This window comes from Myxocyprinus asiaticus, chromosome 26 (assembly GCF_019703515.2).
Source record: "Myxocyprinus asiaticus isolate MX2 ecotype Aquarium Trade chromosome 26, UBuf_Myxa_2, whole genome shotgun sequence".
Lineage (NCBI taxonomy): Eukaryota > Metazoa > Chordata > Actinopteri > Cypriniformes > Catostomidae > Myxocyprinus > Myxocyprinus asiaticus.
The window spans coordinates 17,156,176-17,177,863 of NC_059369.1; the positions used below are offsets into that span (position 1 = coordinate 17,156,176).

At 39.5% G+C, this 21,688-nt stretch overlaps 1 protein-coding gene across 4 annotated transcripts in view; it reads left to right on the plus strand.

Annotated features, from left to right (window-relative positions):
- Positions 1–115: 115 nt before the first annotated feature.
- LOC127417260 (1-phosphatidylinositol 4,5-bisphosphate phosphodiesterase gamma-2-like) overlaps positions 116–21,688 on the plus strand; it is a 57,962-nt gene continuing 36,389 nt past the window's right edge. Inside the window, exons 1-17 of one of the 4 annotated variants that reach the window (XM_051657140.1) lie at positions 116–1,165; positions 5,845–6,047; positions 8,095–8,238; positions 8,383–8,476; positions 8,565–8,612; positions 8,720–8,804; positions 8,946–9,029; positions 9,219–9,262; positions 9,344–9,431; positions 9,566–9,667; positions 9,765–9,883; positions 9,986–10,071; positions 10,236–10,353; positions 17,302–17,470; positions 17,573–17,668; positions 18,231–18,314; positions 18,630–18,799. In XM_051657140.1, the coding sequence (XP_051513100.1) occupies positions 5,864–6,047; positions 8,095–8,238; positions 8,383–8,476; positions 8,565–8,612; positions 8,720–8,804; positions 8,946–9,029; positions 9,219–9,262; positions 9,344–9,431; positions 9,566–9,667; positions 9,765–9,883; positions 9,986–10,071; positions 10,236–10,353; positions 17,302–17,470; positions 17,573–17,668; positions 18,231–18,314; positions 18,630–18,799 (1,715 nt within the window). In that variant the 5' untranslated portion in view covers positions 116–1,165; positions 5,845–5,863. Of the gene's footprint in view, positions 1,166–3,684; positions 6,048–8,094; positions 8,239–8,382; positions 8,477–8,564; positions 8,613–8,719; positions 8,805–8,945; positions 9,030–9,218; positions 9,263–9,343; positions 9,432–9,565; positions 9,668–9,764; positions 9,884–9,985; positions 10,072–10,235; positions 10,354–17,301; positions 17,471–17,572; positions 17,669–18,230; positions 18,315–18,629; positions 18,800–21,688 lie in introns of those variants that run through there. The other 3 variants (XM_051657138.1, XM_051657137.1, XM_051657139.1) reach the window with 3 other exon arrangements.

Genomic DNA, 21,688 nt, shown 5'->3' on the forward strand with positions numbered 1-21,688 from the left:
AATTCATTTCTCAGACTGAAAGTGTAAAAGAAAGTCAGTATTGCTCTTTGCTACTTGTTCCCCATGTCTAGATTTCCTCCAGATTATTAAACAGAAATGGATTATGGGAACCAGACTGTCGTTTCTACCAAAATGGCATGTTTACTACAGATTAGTTAGTTCTGTAAAAGCTTTTAGAATCTGCCATTTTAATTGGTTACTGTTGTAACTGGTGTTTTGTTCTAAGTTTTAGTTACTATGGGACATTTTTTGTGAGGAATGTTTACATAAGTAACCCGACAGCCTCTTTTCGTCGGTGAATTTTTTTCACGCTTTCTGTATGCAAATTAACTGGAAAGTGACGTTAGATATGTAAAGCACGAGTAACATGAGTTAAACACCAAATTTATATTCGAGGCTACATGGCACATAAAATTCGCGTCTGTAAGGACTATTTTTCCTACTGCTATGTTTAAAGAAATGCAGATCTTTTCGGAAGTCAGTTACTAAAATAATTAATTTCTGACGACTCATTTTCTTCAACAATTTGACAGCCAGCGCCCAGCTGCCAACAACAGATGCTTTCTTCATGTTCATATCGCCTGAAACTTTGTTTTAAAGACTGCTTGGATTTATTCTTTTTTTATTATTTAATTATTTATTGATTTTTATACTTAAAAAAAGGTGCTTTACATTGATACCCCTAGTTTGACCGAGTTGTTATTTATTGTGTAACGGAATGCAACAGAGGGAGAAAAGGGCAAATGATGTTACAATGACAGTGAGGTCAACAATGGCAACATGCGCCTTTGAGCAATGAGTCAATTTGAGTGATTGTCATTCAAATAAACGCTTCTGCTGCGAGCCAAAGTTGCGCTTTGGACATCTTTTACATTAGTGCAAGTGCACAAAATTCATCGCCCTCTCTTCCTTGGGGATTTTGCATAGCTAATTTTGCTTCCGGATTTTTTATTCTCATAATGCACTCTTCACTTCCTTTTGCTGAGCGAATAGAGGAACTGACTACATTGTGACTACTGATCATAGAGTTTTTTGTACCCCCAGTACTGAATTACTTTTTTTTTTCTTTCTTTTCTTTTTTTCCCCCCCTGTTTTAAATTGAGAATTTGGTTGTTTACAGCAATTGGTTTGTGAAGTGGAGGTTGACCTTATTCTCAAAACTTGGGTAAGTTATTTATTTATATAATTCATCTGGATGTTAAAATAAGAGGGTAATATATTAGCTATATATGTGTATAATACTTTGGACCTAAATAATTAATACGTTTTTTCCCCCTATTAAATATACATGGTTAAAGTTTAAGGGATGTTTGTTTTTCATAAAAATAACAAGAAAGTGTCATATTATGCTTTTTAAATTCATCTTTTGTTCAGAAAAACCGTTGAAGTTGAAAACTGCATTTGCTAAAGTACAAACAAGAATTGTACAATACTGTTCTGTGGTCTTTAAAATGTGTATTCTGCACGAGCAGGTGTGCCTCCACAGCCTCCTCTTGTTGTTGTTGTTGTTGTTGTTGTTGCTGTTGTAGCTTCTTGAACAATAAAGGCAAACCCAGTTGTGGCAGAGGAATTGTGTAATCACCTTATATTGTAGAATAACAGGTTACTTCACGCAGTAACGCTCTCTAAAGCCTGTCTTCATTTGTTTCAAATACATTTTGTTTTGTTTTGGTAATATAAAAATGAGTTAAAGCTTGGTGCTTGTGTATTAATGTCATGAAAGTGAGCTCTTTTTCTCTTTCAAAGAGAAAGCTCAAAATGGACGGGAGAGGGTAGGGGTGATAAGCAAAGGTTTCTGAATTGAAACCACATTGAGTTTTTCTAGGTTAATACATAACTTTTAAAGAGGGACTTGGTTCAACTCTCTGGGCAGCTCCACTATACCCAACTGTACTTGTCCATTTGCAATGCAAATATGATCTTACAGTAGGGGACGAGACTTGAAACATTCTATTTTGCTTGCCATGCATCAATAATTGGGAAAACTGGCATGAACGCAATGAATGCCACACTGTGCAGTCACAGATAACTGCAGGTGATATTCCTTTGAAGGTGTTGATAATTCTATTATCTAAGATGAATGCATGACTGGGAAACTGCAGAAGAAGTACAGGTGCATCTCAATAAATTAGAATGTCGTGGAAAAGTTCATTTATTTCAGTAATTCAACTCAAATTGTGAAACTCGTGTATTAAATAAATTCAATGCACACAGACTGAAGTAGTTTAAGTCTTTGGTTCTTTTAATTGTGATGATTTTGGCTCACATTTAACAAAAACCCACCAATTCACTATCTCAAAAAATTAGAATACATCATAAGACCTTAAAAAAAAACATTTTTAGTGAATTGTTGGCCTTCTGGAAAGTATGTTCATTTACTGTATATGTACTCAATACTTGGTAGGGGCTCCTTTTGCTTTAATTACTGCCTCAATTCGGCGTGGCATGGATCAGTTTGTGGCACTGCTGAGGTGGTATGGAAGCCCAGGTTTCTTTGACAGTGGCCTTCAGCTCATCTGCATTTTTTGGTTTCTTGTTTCTCATTTTCCTCTTGACAATACCCCATAGATTCTCTATGGGGTTCAGGTCTGGTGAGTTTGCTGGCCAGTCAAGCACACCAACACCATGGTCATTTAACCAACTTTTGGTGCTTTTGGCAGTGTGGGCAGGTGCCAAATCCTGCTGGAAAATGAAATCAGCATCTTTAAAAAGCTGGTCAGCAGAAGGAAGCATGAAGTGCTCCAAAAGTTCTTGGTAAATGGGTGCAGTGACTTTGGTTTTCAAAAAACACAATGGACCAACACCAGCAGATGACATTGCACCCCAAATCATCACAGACTGTGGAAACTTAACACTGGACTTCAAGCAACTTGGGCTATGAGCTTCTCCACCCTTCCTCCAGACTCTAGGACCTTGGTTTCCAAATGAAATACAAAACTTGCTCTCATCTGAAAAGAGGACTTTGGACCACTGGGCAACAGTCCAGTTCTTCTTCTCCTTAGCCCAGGTAAGACGCCTCTGACGTTGTCTGTGGTTCAGGAGTGGCTTAACAAGAGGAATACGACAACTGTAGCCAAATTCCTTGACACGTCTGTGTGTGGTGGCTCTTGATGCCTTGACCCCAGCCTCAGTCCATTCCTTGTGAAGTTCACCCAAATTCTTGAATCGATTTTGCTTGACAATCCTCATAAGGCTGTGGTTCTCTCGGTTGGTTGTGCATCTTTTTCTTCCACACTTTTTCCTTCCACTCAACTTTCTGTTAACATGCTTGGATACAGCACTCTGTGAACAGCCAGCTTCTTTGGCAATGAATGTTTGTGGCTTACCCTCCTTGTGAAGGGTGTCAATGATTGTCTTCTGGACAACTGTCAGATCAGCAGTCTTCCCCATGATTGTGTAGCCTAGTAAACCAAACTGAGAGACCATTTTGAAGGCTCAGGAAACCTTTGCAGGTGTTTTGAGTTGATTAGCTGATTGGCATGTCACCATATTCTAATTTGTTGAGATAGTGAATTGGTGGGTTTTTGTTAAATGTGAGCCAAAATCATCACAATTAAAAGAACCAAAGACTTAAACTACTTCAGTCTGTGTGCATTGAATTTATTTAATACACGAGTTTCACAATTTGAGCTGAATTACTGAAATAAATGAACTTTTCCACGACATTCTAATTTATTGAGATGCACCTGTAGTAGGACAGTACTGATATTGTCATCGTCTTCTCCCAAATGGTTCTTAGTTTTGTTTTAAACCCAAAACTGGTGTGATGGTAAACTCATGCCACTGTGAAACCATAAAGTATTTTGACAAATTCTAAATTATATCAGTGTTGCTGTAGAGCATAGGCCTACAACTTTTATTTATTTTTTTATCCCCTTTTTCTCCCAATTTGGAATGCCCAGTTCCTGCTACTTTAGTAGATCCTTGTGGTGGCATGGTTACTCACCTCAATGTGGGTGGCGGAGGACAAGTTTCAGTTGCCTCCACTTCTGAGACCGTCAATCCTCGCACCTAATCACGTGGCTCATCATGCATGACACCAAGTCAATATTATTTGTCATTTATTTATTTATTTGGTTAGCAGCCATGTAATAAGTGGAATAATGTATGGTCAGCCAGTTGTTATTCGCAAAATAAATCCCATCAGGGTGATACAAGTCCCCTCTGCTTCACGTCGGGATCCTGATCACCTTGTCGGTGTTTATTTTACGAAAACAACCAACTGACTGTACTTATAAAACAGATAGTCCTGATCTTGGATGCTGGTTGGTCAATAGCCATGCTTTATTCATAATAAAGCACAGTTATGACCTCTTCACTGAACTACTATAGCTGATTGTTATTTTTGTTGCAAAGTAACTTCTTGTTTTACTGTCAGTGACACTGTGGTTCTCAATGTGCATTCTTATGTGTTTTTACGTTCTTGTGGACCGATTCAACATCATCATCTACTGGCAAAAAAAAAAAAAAAAAACAGAAAATAAATTAGATATAAGGCTGTTTAATCTACATACCGCAGCATCTCAAAACATAAACATAAAGCGTTCTACGTCCTATCCTTTCGAGCAGTGGCGATTTCTCAGGGCCAGCAAATCCTTCTCTGCTGGCGTAACATGCGTAAAAAAAAAATTTTTTTCATCCTTTCATTCTCATTGACCTTTTTGCCTATGAATTTTCAATCGCTTTCAACTCCTAATTAATCTACAAACAAATAGGAAAAAACAAAAAGTTTATCCAATCAGAATTTATTCCTCGATGCTTACAAGCGAAGTGTGACAACTGTTTCACAAATCACATGCCCGAAGCCATGCTCCTTAGCCAAAGCAGCGCATGAGTCTGAGCTCAATCCCGTCAGGCCTTCAGAATTTCCACAGAATCCCTCAACACTGCAGTGAATAGGCATCTAAAGTCAGATTGTCAGATTCGTCAGCCAATCAGATTGATTTATTTGTTCTTGGTGGGTGTGATCTTTAGGATATGTCCCGGTCGAGACCTTCAAGCTGGCCTTGAATGACGCAATCACGCTTTAAGTGATGTACTTAATTTGAAAGTGAAGAGTGCGAGATCTTGCTGACGAGTCGGCTGTCATCACTGGTGGTATTGCCATTGAGAAAGAGATCCTTATGTATTTAAAAACCTGAGATCTTATGCATGATCGTGCGACTGATTAATTAAACAGTAAAGGAGGGCTGATTTTCACTTCAAGCAAATTAGTAAGTGCTTTTTGCATTTTTATAGCAACATCAGGGGTTTTCTCCTGAAGCTGCTTGAGCATTCAGTGTCTGATCAAGTTTTGAAAAGTAACCGTGTACCCTGACGAAACAAAATGTATTGCAAGCAACATTTAAATCGCAAATATTAGATAGCTTTTTCTTGGTATTAGACCTCCTTGGTTCTGGCTTTCGTGTGTGGACATGTTTTTAAAATGTCAATTGGTATTATTAGTTGAATGTCACATAATGTATGATAGGCATACGGTGTCTTATCATTGTGAAACTGTGTTTTCTTAATGACATGAATCGCACTGAAGGCCTAGACTTAAAATGTACAGGCCGCCACTGCTTCCAAGTTAGTTTTTTCAAGGTAGCTAGGCAAGAACGGTCTTCAGGAGAAAGCATGTCCATAATTTACGTTCTTAGCATTGAGCAACAGTGTTCTAACGTAAGGATGGCATTTCATGATTTTACATGAATAATAACATTTTAAGAAACATTTGTCTTCTTAATATATGAATCATGTGGTAACCTTTTTATGAAAGCAAAAAAGGCATTTGAGAATGTGCCATATTGTGAATTTCATGTAAATTTCAATGAGTGACCTCTTGTGCCCATTTGTCTTTGTCAGTGTTTGGCCAAAAACAGAGATGGCGGGTCACACTCAGCAGGGAAACCTGACTGAGTACAAGAAGAGTCTGATCAAGCGGGACTTGGAGATGGGGATCGTGATGACAGTGTACAGACAGAGAATGGAGAGGCTAACTGTGCAGGTTATTATGGAGACCAGACAGGTGGCCTGGACGCGTACCGCTGACAAGACTGAAGGAGTGTGTGAGTGCCTTCCCTCAAGCTAAACTTAAAGGGATAATTCACCCAAAAATGTAAATTTTGTTGTCATTTACTCAGTCTCATGTTGTACAACTTTCTTCTGTGGAACACAAAAGGAGATATTAGGCAGAATGTTTGTCTCAGTTGCCATTAATTTACATCATATGGAAAAATGAATAAAAATGAATGGTGACTGATTTTATGGTGAATTATCCCTTTAATAGTTATTAAGATAGTAATTACTGACATTCCATTTATGCATTTGGCGGACACTTTTATCCAGCCTTTTATCCAGCTTACAGTGCATTCAAGCTTAACGTTTTATGTGTACATGCATTCCTTTACACTTATCCTCTTCTTATTAGTTAATAATTCAAAGTAATGGTTCAGTTACTTAAAAGCAATAGTTACCTTTGGATATTCCAAATATGTGGCCATATATGCAACAAATCCATGACTCAGATAATATGGTGGAGTCAAGTCCCTTGACATCCAGACCCAGACCAAGACTAGATCCCTCAAGACCAATATCTAAACCAAAACTTGATTTGTGAGATCCAGTCCAAGGCTACGTTTATCTAAGACCACAAGACTTGCATATGTGTTAGCCCTTTGAGAGCATTTATTAAAAAAAAATGTGTTGGTATTAAAGAATTATGTTCATCAGCGAGTATTGATGCTGACTACCACCCCTGGAGTCATGAGTTCGAATCCAGGGTGTGCTGAGTGACTCCAGCCAGGTCTCCTAAGCAACCAAATTGGCCTGGTTGCTAGGGAGGGTAGAGTCACATGGGGTAACCTCCTCGTGGTCACGATTAGTGGTTCTCGCTCTCAATGGAGCACTTGGTAAGTTGTTCGTGGATCGCAGAGAGTAGCTTGAGCCTCCACATGCTTTGAGTCTCCACAGTGTCATGCACGATGAGCCACGTGAAAATGCGTGGATTGACTATCTCAGAAGTGGAGGCAACTGAGACTTGTCCTCCACCACCCGGTTGGAGGTGAGTAACCACTCCATCACGAGGACCTACTAAGTAGTGGGAATTGGGCATTCCAAATTGAGGAGAAAAAGGGGATTAAAAAAAAAAAAAAAAAAAGATTTATGTCCACATTGTGCACTAATCATTTCATATCTGTTGCTCTTTTTATTTTTTCTAGAGTAATTTAAATTAATCCCCTAACAATTTTATATAAAGACTATATCAGTGGGATGAATTGGTGCTCAAAGTTAACATTCCAGGAGGATGTGTGTAATTATAGAGAGCTTGTTTCAAACATCAACGATGGGTTGTGTCTCAAAACTTGGTGAGCTGTCTAATGCCTCAGTGTTTACTTTTACTCTGAACCTTTTTTTTTTTTTTTTGTGGATTCCTTTTTTGTAACTTGTGTTTCAGTAATTTATGTACATTCTATTTTCTTATTTTGTGTCTTTTATGTTTTCAGTTATTCATGATTATTGATTTTTTATGTATTTCAATAATCTACTGTATGTACATTGGAAAATAAAAAAACCAAAGTGTAAAGCCTTGTACATATGTTATTTTTCTCCATATTTCACTTCAATAAAACTGTGAAAATCAAACAAAAAAATTATATCATAATCTAGCCACCCTTAAGCCAGTCATTTAAATTTTTCCCATGAAACAAAACAGGAGTTATTAAATTGGCATAGCTGCTCTTTTACATAAAATGAAAATGTATGATGTCAAGTTCATTGCAGTTTTGCTTGGTTTATGAAAACAACTAATATTTATTTGGTTATTATTTTAAACCAGCTCCCCTGCAAGTTAAACAAAAATGTTACCACTATACTACACTTTTATAAAAAAAAAAAAAAAAAAGACCAATCTTTTGTATTTTGCATGCATTCGTGAAAATAATTATTTAGTTCAAAACTGTTTAAATTACTGTTCTCCAGTCTTTTTGATCTGATCTGATGAATACCTAATTTTGATGTGTTATTTCTCCAGTATCCTGATTATTTTTTGCTTCATGTTTGATGAATGTAAACTATCAGTCAGTTGCTTATTCACATGAAAATCTCTTTTTGCAGTGGACCTTTTTGAGATCCGGGAAGTACGACCAGGAAAAAACTCCAAGGACTTTGACCGATTCAAGGACAGAAATACAGACCAAAACACATGCTTTACCATATTCTACGGCTCTCAGTTTGTTCTAAACACTCTCAGTCTGGGTGGTATGTGTGTCTTCCCATACATGTTACATAAACACTCAAATCACTTTATTTGCAGCATCCTTATTGCTGAAATTAGTGAATAAAGAAGAACAGTGTGTGGTCATGTTCTCCAAAATTATTAGATCATTTGGTCCTTTTCCACAGCTGATTCAGTGGAGGATGCAGAAAAATGGCTGACAGGACTGGAGTTACTCAGACAGGAGACACTGGCGGCTCACACACCAGAGATTATAGAGAGGTACACACACACAGATAATATAGTTGTGTGTATCTGTAGTCCTAACACAAACAATGTGTTTCATTCACTGTTTTTCCCTCTGCTGTAGTTGGCTAAGGAAGCAGATGTACTCTGTTGGTCAGACAAAGAAAAACAGGTTCTTCTCTTTCTTTTGCACTCTCCTTTCATTCACTGCCATTGAATATTCATTATAGTTCCTGTCTCACACCATTACTGCTCTTTCATGCTGTCTGTCTTCCACAGTATCTCCCTGAAAGAGCTCAAGTCTCTTTTGCCACAGATGAACATTAAAATACAAGGTGGACGTTTTCTGAAGGACAGGGTTGCGGTATGAACGTTAGATTTTTCCATTATCTTTGCTGAAGTTTACACTTTGTGTTATAAGCAAAATTTGTGAATATTTAGATTTTAGAAATGTGTTCAGTTTAGCTCCATACCATGTACTAAAATTCTAAACATCATAATTCAGGCGGTGGGAGCAAAGAAAGAAGTCCTGGATTTTGAGCAGTTTCACAAATTCTACAATCTTTTGACATTTGAAAACCAGAAGATGGTGAGTGCAGTTTTGTTTTTCTGATTAGAAAGAGTTTTGAGTTGGATGTGAGATTGCATGCTCGATTTTAACTGTTAGTTACGTGTGTTGCTAAAATAGCAAAACATGTTAATTAGAATGGGGTGTCCACATACTTTTGACCATGTAGTACTTTTTGTCCTTACTCTTTGTTGTTTGTCATTTTATTAGATACTAGATGAGTTTAAAAAGGAGTCCTGTTCTTTCATCATGGGGTGAGAAATAGTGCTTTGTTTTAATCAGTGCTTTAAAGGTCTGTTGTGAGCTCATGCTGAAGATCTTATAATTCATTTAAGACTGTTTTGGTATGCGTTTCTTTGCAGTAACACCGATCAACCTGTGCAGCTCTCCGATTTTCAAAGATTTCTTTTGTATCAGCAGAGAGTAAGATGAACATCTTACTATGCATACTTTCTTTACATCCCATCCATATTTCATTCAAATCCTGTTGCATCTGAACCCATTTCCGAAAACGCAGTTTCAATTAGAAATGTACTGTAAATTTATTGTGTTTGTAGGAGACTTGGGCCAACAATGTAAATCAGGTGCGAGAGTTGATGACCATCTTCATCGATGATACCATGAGAAAAACCAATGATCCAGTCTTTACCGTTGAAGAGGTACCAGTTGTAGAGGTCTGTTTAGTTTGATTTCATCAACATTTTCCGGTAACACATTTACAAACTTTTTCTTTCATTCTTTCTTTCTTTGCTGTAGTTCCTCAGTTTTCTCTTTTCCAAAGAAAACTCTATTTGGGATGAGAAGTTCTCAGAGATATGTCCACTGGAAATGAACAACCCTCTGTCTCACTACTGGATCAACTCTTCACACAACACGTCAGTACTGCTGTTCTGCATGCTTGCTCCTAACACACATGCAGCTCCCCCTTTTGATGATGACTTCCTGTGTTACTTAATGTGTTTTACTTTTTTCCACAGATATTTAACTGGTGATCAACTGCGCAGTGAGTCATCAACAGAAGCTTATGTACGCTGCCTGAGGCTGGGTTGCCGCTGCATTGAGTGTTAGTCAGTTACACCTGTGTTCACCTGAAATATTCTGTAAAACTAATGCATGTCTTGTTATGCTTCAGATTATGATGTTACATTGAAATATGCATAGTTAATGCAGTGATGAACTACATGGTATAGCCTAATGACCTTAATGTTTATATGTTTGGCAATACAGTGGACTGCTGGAACGGTCAAGATGAACCTATCATATACCACGGCTGGACCAGAACCTCGAAGATAAAGTTTAAGGATGTGGTGAAGGCCATTAATGAGCATGCTTTTGCAACATCTGAGTCAGTATCTGACAACATACATTCACATATTTAAGTGCATATGGTTAAAGGGTGAATCTCATTAAGCCTGTTAAGAACATGTATGGGTCATATTTCACCTCAAAATCAAAAAAGTTTATTTCTTGACCATTAAGATATTTTGCATTGAGACATTTCTTTCATGACAGTTAAAGCACCAAAGGTGCTATAGCCCCTATTGTATCTGTTGGTTCCCTATCTGTCACTCACTCAACATTGTGTCGATGTAGTTAAACTAGGGGTCACTCTTGGGAGCCCGAAACACCTCTGGTCTTTGAAAAAAGGCCAATGAGAATTGGCGAGTGGTATTTGCATACCACTCCCCCGAACATACGAGTATAAAAGGAGCTGGTATGCAACCACTCATTCAGATTTTCTCTTTGGAGCTGAACGGTCGATGCTCACTGAGCTGAATTCCCACGGCTGTCCATTCACCTCTGCTGGAACTGCAGAGAACGCCCCTGGGTGCTTCGGCAGACATAAAAGAGTATATTCTAAAAAAAAAGAGTATATTTCTCTAAAAGAGCAGCACATACGGGAACGTTTTTTAAAAAATGCCCTTCCGTTTGTGTGTTATTCCTGGTTGCAGTCATTATCTCTTGCCTTCTGACGGTCACGATCGCTGTCTTTCGTGTCTGGGCACTACCCACGCGGAGACAGCGTTCGTGGATGGGTCACGTACTCATTGCGAGAACATGACCATGGCAACGTTGTGGTTGCAGCTTGCCTTCGTAAGAAAGCAAGCCACCCCAGCGGCTCCCCGCCTCGGACCTTCTACCTACAGGTATGAGACCAGCGCGGCTAGCACTGGGGGCGATTTGGGACCTCAATGGGACCACCTCCGCCGGGTATCCCCCACGGACCTCCCATTCCCCAGCATGCTCGTCTGCCCCGATCGGGCTTCCGGATGAGTCAGCCGGCTCGTCCCACAGTGAGTTCGACCTCTTGTTCGGAGCCCGTGAAGGTGATGAGCTCTCGAGCACAGCATCGGAGAGCGGGCTCGTCCAGTCGGACGCAGAAGCCTCAGCTGGGCTTCCCCCCTTGGGTATGGTCGCCCAGTCACAGGCTGACGAGGAGATGATGGACATGCTTTCCCGGGCAGCCGCGAGTGTCGGGCTAGAGTGGAACCCTCCGCTCTCCCCCGAACCCTCGCGACTCGATGATTGGTTGGAAAGGTGGTGGGTTGCAGCCAATCTTGGACCTGCGAGTACTGAACCGGGCTTTACACAGACTCCCGTTCAAGATGCTGACGCAAAAATGCATTCTAGTGAGCGTCCGGCATCAAGATTGGTTTGCGGCGGTAGACCTGAAGGACGCGTACTTCCACGTCTCGATTCTACCTTGACACAGACCCTTCCTGCGGTTTGCATTCGAGGGTCGGGCGTATCAGTACAAGGTCCTCCCTTTCGGCCTGTCCTTTCCCCTCGTGTCTTCACGAAGGTCGCAGAGGCAGCCCTTGCCCCGTTAAGGGAAGTGGGCATTCGCATCCTCAGCTATCTCGAGGACTGGCTAATCCTAGCTCACTCTCGGGATGTGTTGTGTGCACACAGGGACCTGGTGCACTCGCATCTCAGCCGCCTAGGGCTTCGGGTCAACTGGGTAAAGAGCAAGCTCCTCCCGGTTCAGAGCATCTCTTTTCTCGGCTTGGAGTTGGACTCAGTCTCGATGAGCACAGTCTGTGCTGACCTGTTTGAAGGTGTTCTGACAGAAGACAGTGGTTCCACTGAAACTGTTTCAGAGGCTCCTGGGGCATATGGCATCCTCAGCGGTGGCCACACCACTCAGGTTGATGCATATGAGACCGCTTCAGCACTGGCTCCAGACTCGAGTCCTGAGATGGGCATGGCGTGCGGGACACATCGCGTGGCCATCATGCCGGTCTGTCTCCGCCTCTAAGAGGATAAGAGGCCACGACTGGCTAGCCTGTCCCTATCTTTTGGGCAGTCAACTTGTCCCCGAAGGGCCGTTCGACGCTCATAACAGCGTTGGGGGAGGTTACGTGTCGGCCTGGTGCACTGGCTACAAGGCACACAGTGGTCTGCCTGTCTCGCACCGCCAGTTCACGTAACACAGTTCAGCTAGTTGTGGCGTTTCATATAGGGACCCCTAGTGTCACTACACCGACTCAACGTCGAGTGAGTGACAGATAGGAAACGTCCTGGTTACTTTCGTAACCTCCATTTCCTGATGGAGGGAATGAGACGTTGTGTCCCTCCTGCCACAACGCTGGACTACCCGCTGAAATGGCCGGGACCTTGTCTCGGCTCCTCAGCACAAAACCTGAATGAGTGATTGCATACCAGCGCCTTTTATACCCGTATGTTCAGGGGAATGGTATGCAAATACCACTCGCCAATTCTCATTGGCCTTTTTTCAAAGACCAGAGGTGTTTCGGGCTCCCAAGAGTGACCCCTAGCATCACCACATCGACACAACTTCTCGTTCCCTCGATCAGGGAACGGAGTTTAAGCACGAAAGTAACCAGGACGTTTTCTAATTATTATTATTCTGACTGAGAGTCTATGGCAACCCTATGAATCATACATAGGAAAATTATTTGCATACTGATAGAGGTGGGTATTAATAGCCCCCAGACAAAATTTAGGATCTCTAGGACAAACACTATAGTGGCACCATGTCAAAAATTCACATCTCTTTTGAGAGTATCTTTTCAACTGTTTGTCTTAGAAACAAAATTATTTTTGCATCTGATACAAATGGACCCCTAAAATTAAAACTATGCTCATGACAGTGGCCACCATCTTGGATTATAACTTCTATCATTTTTTCGCTACTGTTCCTTCAAACTTCTGATTTGCCTAAACAGTGGCTCAAAATAATCTCCAGACTGAGTGGCACATACATTTTTATTTTCAATTTTGTTTAAAAAAATAAAAAATAAAAATAATAATTTATTTTCATTATTTATTTATGTATTTATTTTTTTTGTTATTAACAATTTTATTGATTCCAAACATAAAAACATACAAACACAACATAAAAAATAGAATCAATTATTCAGATTAAACCCCCTCCTCCCACTAATGAAACCCACCTACTCACATCACTCGAAAACCTTTTTATTAATGGGTCGAAATTAACTCTAACTAAATCACACAGATTAGCTGGGAATAAAATGCCCAAATACTTAATGCCCTGTTTGAGCCACTGGAAGGTGCCTGGCTGAAAAGCCGTTACTGGGCAGTGCGCTGTCAGAGCCAAAGCTTCTGATTTAGACCAACTGACTTTCTATCCTGAGAATTTAGAAAAGGAATTAATAATCCTGTGGAGACAAGGCATAGATCTAGTAGGTTCAGAGACAAATAATAAAATATCATCTGTGTAAAGCAAAAGCTCATGCGCCATACCTCCCGCCATCACCCCAAGAAAATCATCCTCCTTTCTTATTGCGGCTGCTAATGGTTCCAGGGCAAGACAGAACAATAATGGGGAAAGAGGGCAACCCTGCCTGGTGCTGCTATCCAAAGTAAAATAATCTGAAATTAATCCATTTGTTTGTACCGCTGCTACCGGGTGTCTATAAAGTAACTTAATCCATTCAGTAAAAGTATTCCCAAACCCGTACATTTCCAGAATCTTAAAAAGATTATCCATTCTACCATATCAAACGCCTTTTCTGCATCAAGTGAGATGGCAGCGACCAGAGCCTAATCATTCGCCACTGACCACATGATATTGATGAAATGCCTAATGCAGCCCCGAATGAACCCCACCTGATCTGTAAGTATAAGAGATGTCATAACTTTACTTAATTGGTTAGCCAAAATTTTTGAAAAGATTTTAACGTCTAGCTGGATCAGGGCAATTGGACGGTAACTTTGTCCTTTTTAAGAATTAGACTGATCCAGGCTTGTGTCATGGTAGGCGGAAGCTTTCCATTCTTTATTGATTGCGAATAAACTTCTAACAAAAGTGGAGCCAGTTCTGTAGCATAAGATCTAAAAAATTCAGCAGCAAAACCAACTGGCCCCGGAGACTTGCCTGTAGGCAGGGCCTTAATTATCTCATCAAGGTCCTCCAAGGTTATCTCAGAATCAAGAGAATTTTTTTTGCTCAGTCGTCAGTTTTGAGAGATCTAAACTATAAAGATCAAGATAGAATTCTTTAAAAGCATTATTAATATCAATGGCCGGGGTAAATATTTCACCACCAGCAGATTTCACTGAGGGAATGGTAGAAAAAGACTCTCTCTGCTTTATATATCTCCCTGCTTTGTCCCCCGACTCAACGTATGACTGTCTTGCCCTAAATTACCAAAACTCCACCTTCTGCGACAAAATAGTATTATATCTGTATTTCAGTCGGGTCAATTCTCTGAGGCCATCAGATGACATTCAGTGCTTCAGTTCTGTCTTGGTACTTTTAATATTCTCTTCCAACTCCACGAGTTCTCGTGCTTTGGATTTTTTGATGAATGAGGCATACTGTATGATCTGACCCCTAAGAACTGCCTTAAGTGCCTCCCAAGCCACGCCCACAGAGGATACTGAGGAGCAGTTGGTCTCCATATAAACATTGATTTCAGCCTTTAACATTTGTTGGAAATCAGGATTTTGCAAAAGGGATACATTAAAGCGCCAGCTATATGATTTCTTTTTCTCCATATGTGGCAACACTTCTAAACTTACCAGGGTTTGATCTGAGACTAAAATGTTTCTAATTAAGCAATCAACAACAGATGAAATGAGGGACTTATATATATATATATATATATAAAACAAATCTATTCTAGAATAAATCTTATGGACTGATGAAAACAAATTATAGTCCCTACCAGACAGTGGCAATTTCTCAGGGCCAGCAAAGCCTTCTCTGCTGGCGTAACATGCCTAATAAATAAATATTTTTCCATCTTTTCCACAAAAAAAAAAAAATAAAAAAAAAAATAAAAAAACTCAAGGGTAAATGTCTGTACAAAAAATCCTAATGGTCCTAAAATAGGCTTCATTAGGGGCCAAGCCCCAAAGCTATTCCTTTTGTAGTTTTTTTTAAATTATTATTCTGCCATGGGAGTCTATGACAGCCGTATGAACCTTATCTAGGAAAACGCTGGAGTTTGGTACATTGATTGCTACAAACTCTGTAGCGCCACCACCAGTTCAAAGTTTCACCTTTCTTTTGCGAGTATCTTTTGGACCATTTGGCCAAGAAACAAAATAATTTTTACATCTGATTACTCTTCTCCTGAAGGTTCCCATGGACCCATTACATTAAAACTCTACCCATTACAGTTGCCACCAACTTGGATTATGCCATTTACATTACTATTCCTTGACATTTGATCTGATTTGCTCAAACAATGACTCAAAATAATCTCCAAAAAGAGCCACACAGATGTGGCTTCACCCCATTTGTATTTTCGCAACTGTTAAAAGTTATGCTACCACAAATTTAACGATGTCAGCTTAAAACAGGAATTGAGGCTGTATCTCGTTAACACTTTGTCCTATCCAAATGAAACTTGGTATGCTTAATTAGGACCATGATCTGAGGGTGCATGTAAAGCTTGGTGACAGCGCCGCCTATGGGTCAAGTAATGTAAAAAATGTACCTATTAAACCATTTGTCCTAAAATTCTGAGGTTGGTGTCTATGGATTTCAACAATACCACAGTTTCCGATATGACGCATATTGCCTCTTTGCAATTTAGAATTTTCATATAAAGTGATATATCTATAAAATCCCTTGTTTAATTTAAATTAAAATCTGTTTGCTTCATCCACATCATGTCCTGGGTTGTTTGAAGACAGTATCACCTGTAATTTAGAAGAAAATGGTCTAGTAGAATATGATAACTTGGCATGCTAATCGGTTAGCATGCTATCTCTAGGGTAATTTTATCTTTTATGGCTATTTGATCAAAATGCTTTCTGTATGCAACATTAGCTTAGCATCCTAATCGATTAGCATGATAACCAAGGCTTTTGTATGTTCACTTTAAACATGTCATGTCTCTTTGGCATTGTTCTACTGTGTCAACAGAGTGGCCCACTGGATAAAGCCTTAGACTACAGCTCAAAAGGCTGTGAGTTTGAGTCCTGTAAAGAATGGTTTTAAAAATTGCACTTCTGTTGACCTTTGAGTCTTCGCATTTTACTTACTTCTATGTAGGTACATAGTACCTACTATGCATGCTGTACATTGCTGCTTGAATACTCCTGCTTGAATACAATACTACTTATCTCTATCAATATTTTTTTGTACTCTCAGCTTGAAATATCTCTTTTGCAGCATGCAAAGTTGTCAGATGTGTGGTATAATGGTTAAAGCACTGTACAACAATTACAAAATGTTGTGAGTTCCAGTCCTGCAAAGAATTGTTTTAAAAATTGTACTTCTGATGGCTTTTGAGTCTTCACATTGTGTTTACAACTATTTAGGCTGAACTACATTGCATAATTCCTGCTTGAATTCAAACCCCCTTTAGCTCAATCAACAACATTTTCTCAGCTATCATTTTGTACTCTCAGGTAGGAATATGTCTTTTGTGTCATGGAGGTTTGTCAGTTGTGTGGTGCAGTAGTTAATTCTATGGACTGTTGTACAGAAGGTTGCAAGTTCAAACACTACATGGGCAAATCTAACATTTGTACAACTGTTGAACTGTTTTTCTATGCATTGTTCTTAGTGAATGTTCAGAGACATTTTTATTTGTAGTGAGCTACTCACAATATATATACCTATATTACCTATTTATTTATTTTGATGTTGGGGTAAAATATTGGGTGAGGCTGACCCAAAAGTTGCTTGTCTGTTTCTTCAGTTGTTTACTTTTTAAATACTGTACAGATTTTTACATTTGTATACGTACTCTTTAATTAAGCCTTTTACGTGCAGTTTTTTTTGTGCCTGGAAATGCACAATATTGTGCCATATTGAGGTGTTTATGAATGTGGCCACTGTTGGCAGGTACCCTGTGGTGCTGTCCATAGAAGAACACTGTGATCTCAAGCAGCAGAAAATAATGGCTAAGGAGTTCAAAGAGGTTTTCCAGGACAAACTCCTGACTGATCCTCTGGAACCAGAGGCCCAACTACTGCCCTCACCAACCCAGCTAAAGGGCAAGATCATCATCAAGGTAGAAAAAAGCATAATTGGAAACCTGAAGTGTTATTTACTGTCAGTCATCGTTGTAACCTAGTGTCACAGAACATGGTTTGCTACTGACTTTTCTGTACAGCACAAGAAACTGAATATTGATGAAACCATTGGCAAAAAGGATACACGGAAAGGTGATAAGCAGGGAGAGCTTTTCATCTGGGATCCAATAGATGAGGTATCAAAATTCAATCAACAACTCAGCCATGGGCTTGTTTGATTATATCATATGTCTGTTGATAAATCTTTAAGCTTTTGACCCTTTGCTCAGCTCCAGTAGTTTAATACACAGCATACACTTCAATATTTAAAGATTTAAAAGTTTTATATAAAACCCAGAAAAGGGTAAAAATAAATAAATAAATAATAATAATAAAAATGAATAAAAACATGCATCCTCTCTGGGTACCTTGTGTCACTATTATAAGTACTCCAGCAAATTGTTTTAACATTTTTGGACAATTTCTATAAAATACCATACTATCTCTCCAGCCATGCAGGATTTCCATAGACTTACAGTAGAAAATATTAACATATCATATTATATATGAGCATTATTATATTTTCCAAAGTTTGTCAGATAATATAGTGGATGGCAGTAGTTGCCATGGCAGGATGGGTCAGTAATATTTATAAGGTAAGGCTTAACAAAGGGTTAATTATGCTGCTTGTTTGATCTTACTGCAGCCGCCCTTCTTGATTATCTTTTCTTATTTCTGTGTGAATGTGTCTGTGTTTAGAGATGGTATAAGCACTACTGTGTGATCGAAAATAAGATGTTGTACTATGCTGAAGAGAATGAACTAGAGGAGGACATTGGAAAGGTAAATCACCATGATTCTATTTCAGAATGATATTCATCATTTACTCACCCTCATGTTGTCCTGAACCAGTATGACATTCTTTCTTCCATAAAACACAAAAGGTGCTAAGCAGAATGTGACTGACAGTCTCAGTCATCACTGACTTTTTATTGCACCTTTTTTCATTAAATGAAAGTGAATGGTGACTGAAACTGTCAATCAGTCAGTCCTTTTTTGATGGGTTTAAAATAACATGAGGGTGAGTAAATAATGGCATAACTTTCATTTTTGAATGAACTATCCCTTTAAAGACTAAGCCATTCTCTGTCATTCCAGGGTACAGATCTTCATCAGTCAGAGCCCTGGTTTCATGGCAGGATGTCAGAGGGCAGACAGACAGCCGAGAGACTGCTGCAAGAATATTGTGCAGAATCAGGGGGGGTTGACGGAACATTTCTGGTGCGAGAGAGTGACACGTTTGTCAACGATTGCACCCTGTCATTCTGGTAATGTGAGCCTGCTCTTACACTCACCAGAGAGTTTTATCTTTTATTTAATGTTTCTTCTTTTGTTTATATTTAGTTAATGTTGTTTTTATTCTTTTTAAATTTTGTAATGAACAATGCAGTTGATTTTTTATTAAAAGGGTCATATCACCAAAATGTCAAATTCTATAATCATATACAGGAATCTGATTTTTCTTCATGTACTATGAAAACATACTGTCATACTTGCAGAACACAAAACTTCCCCAGTTCAAAGAGAACATTTATTAAAGTCAAGCTACCAAAATGTATTTTTCCAAAAGTGTTTCTCATGCAAAAAGGGCTGTCCTTTTCTGCATATTGCGGCACCGTTTTGTGGCCCTCTTCAGCCTGTCGTGGCCTGTTCGGCATAATGCGGTGGCCCGTTTCAGCTTATCGTAGCCCGTTCGGCCCCATTTTGGCCAGTACGCCCCTGGTGTATTGTATGTTTTTTTTTTTTTTTTTTAAGTCCTCGTGGTCGCGTAGTGATTCGCCTCAATCTGGGTGATGGAGGATGAATCCCAGTTGCCTCCGCATCTGAGACCATCAACCCGTGCATCTTATCACGTGGCTTGTTGAGCGCATTGCCTCGGAGACATAGCTCATGTGGAGGCTTCACGCCATCCACCGCGGCACCTGCGCTCAACTCACCACATGCCCCACCGAGAACAAACCACATTATTGCGACCATGAGGAGGTTACCCCATGTGACTTTACCATCCCTAGCAACCAGGCCAATTTGGTTGCTTAGGAGACCTGGCTGGATTCTGGTGTATTGTATGTTAATAAAGTGGTGCAAAGCCAATTTGCTATTTTCCTGAGAAATAGGTAATTGCATTAAGACGTATGAGAAGCACATCTAATCTCAGCTCTAGGAGCCCTATTTACACTGGTTGGGCACAAATCTCTGGTGATGTTCATGCAAAGTCAGGTATGTTTTTTTTTTAGAAATGTATTTGTTTAGACTGGGGCAATGTTATCATGTTACCTAGTGGTAAAGATTTTGGCTGGTATGACTCACTTTTTAAAGATTTTTACCAAAGTTGAGTTCAAAGATTGTGGCGGGGTGGAGACGCCACTCGGCAGGTGCTGCAGATCTACATTTCTTATTACACCAAGAAGGCCGTTCATCTTGTGATAAAACATACTTGTCAGAAGTCTTATCAAATGTTATCTGTACAGCAAAATATCAGGGAAGATCAGGGCTGAGATTCACGGCGTGTTTTTCACACTATTACTCCTACTCACTATTGCACTACCTGTGCGCGTCTTGTCCAGAGCAATTCATGCAGATCACCTGTACCATAGAAATCAGCTAAATCATCACACCGGGCCAGGTAAAAACTGGCCATACCTTGGTAATTGTCCAGTAAATACTTGTGCCGAAAGTTTCCACTACATCCTGCTGGGCTATTATGCAAACTATTCATCTGTTCTGCTTTATGGACGGGCTGAGATATGTAAACAGACCACCGGACTGCCAGATTCCAGAGATTCACTGCTCCGTCTCGAAAAATCCATGGTTTCCTGCTCATTTTGCTCCTGATCTCCGGGGACGTTCAGTTAATCCAGGACCAGTAACTCTGTGAGTATCGCAAGACTCTGGTGTTGAGCTTCATCTTTTTTTTTTTGCAATTAACATTTTTTTTGATTCATATGCACATGACAGTGGAAAAAACTCAACACAAATATAAAGAATCAACATTTTACATTTAAACCCTACTAATACAATCCCACCCTGACCCCTAACGAACACTCCTGTGGTCCCACATAACAGACACACAATCAAAAAAAATAAATAAACTCTCTCTCTCTCTCTCTCTCTCTCTCTATATATATATATATATAAAACAATATATATATATTATATATATACATATATATATATATATATATATATATACACAAATAAATAAATAAAATAATAATAAACATACATGATTAAACTAAACTACACTCTCCATATCCCCTCCCCGAGAGTCCCCCCAAAAAACTAAATATTTGCCCCATTTTAAGCAAATAAGTCTCTAAACCCCAGCCTTCTACTTACCATCTCTTCAAATGCAGCTACCCATCCCATTTCCACACACCACTTCGAAAAAGAGGGTGCTCCACTTGACTTTCAACCCCTTAAAATTACTTGCCTGCTGATCATGAGACTGGTCAGAACCCAATTTTTTATGTGATTATCCCCTAAATGCATGACCGCCCCATCACCCAAAATACATAGTCTGGGACTAAGCAAACCTGAGTGTTCAAAAATTCACACAAATACCTCTGAACCCTCAACCAAAACTCCTGGATCTTAACACACCCCCAAAAGACATGGGTAGTGTCTCCAACTTCTGATTGGCATCGCCAGCAAGTGGGTGTGTCTTTAAGACCAAGCCTATATAATCTAGAGGGGGTCCAATAAAATCTATGTAAAATCTTAAATTGCATAAGGCGAACCCTTGCATCTCTAGATACAGACTTGACATTTTTAAGAATCTTAGTCCACACTCCATCCTCCAATACCAAATTCAAATCTTTTTCCCATACTTTCTTAAGAGAGGTTAAAGCTCCGTCCCCCAAACTCTGAATTAACAGGGAGTAATACACTGATACCTCATGACCTTTTCCAAAAGCCGCAATCACCTCTCCCAAAGCACCTGCCGCCTTAGGGGGGTGCGTGCCACTCCCAAAAATAGTGCAGAGTAGGTGGCGTAGCTGTAAATATTTATAAAACTGAGATCTGGGAATGCCAATATGTTTAACCAGATTTTCAAAAAGTCTCAATACTCCACCCTAATATAGGTTACTAAGTGCATTAACCCCCCTCACAATCCAATCTGACCAACAAAAAGGGGACTTATTAATATATAGTTTAGG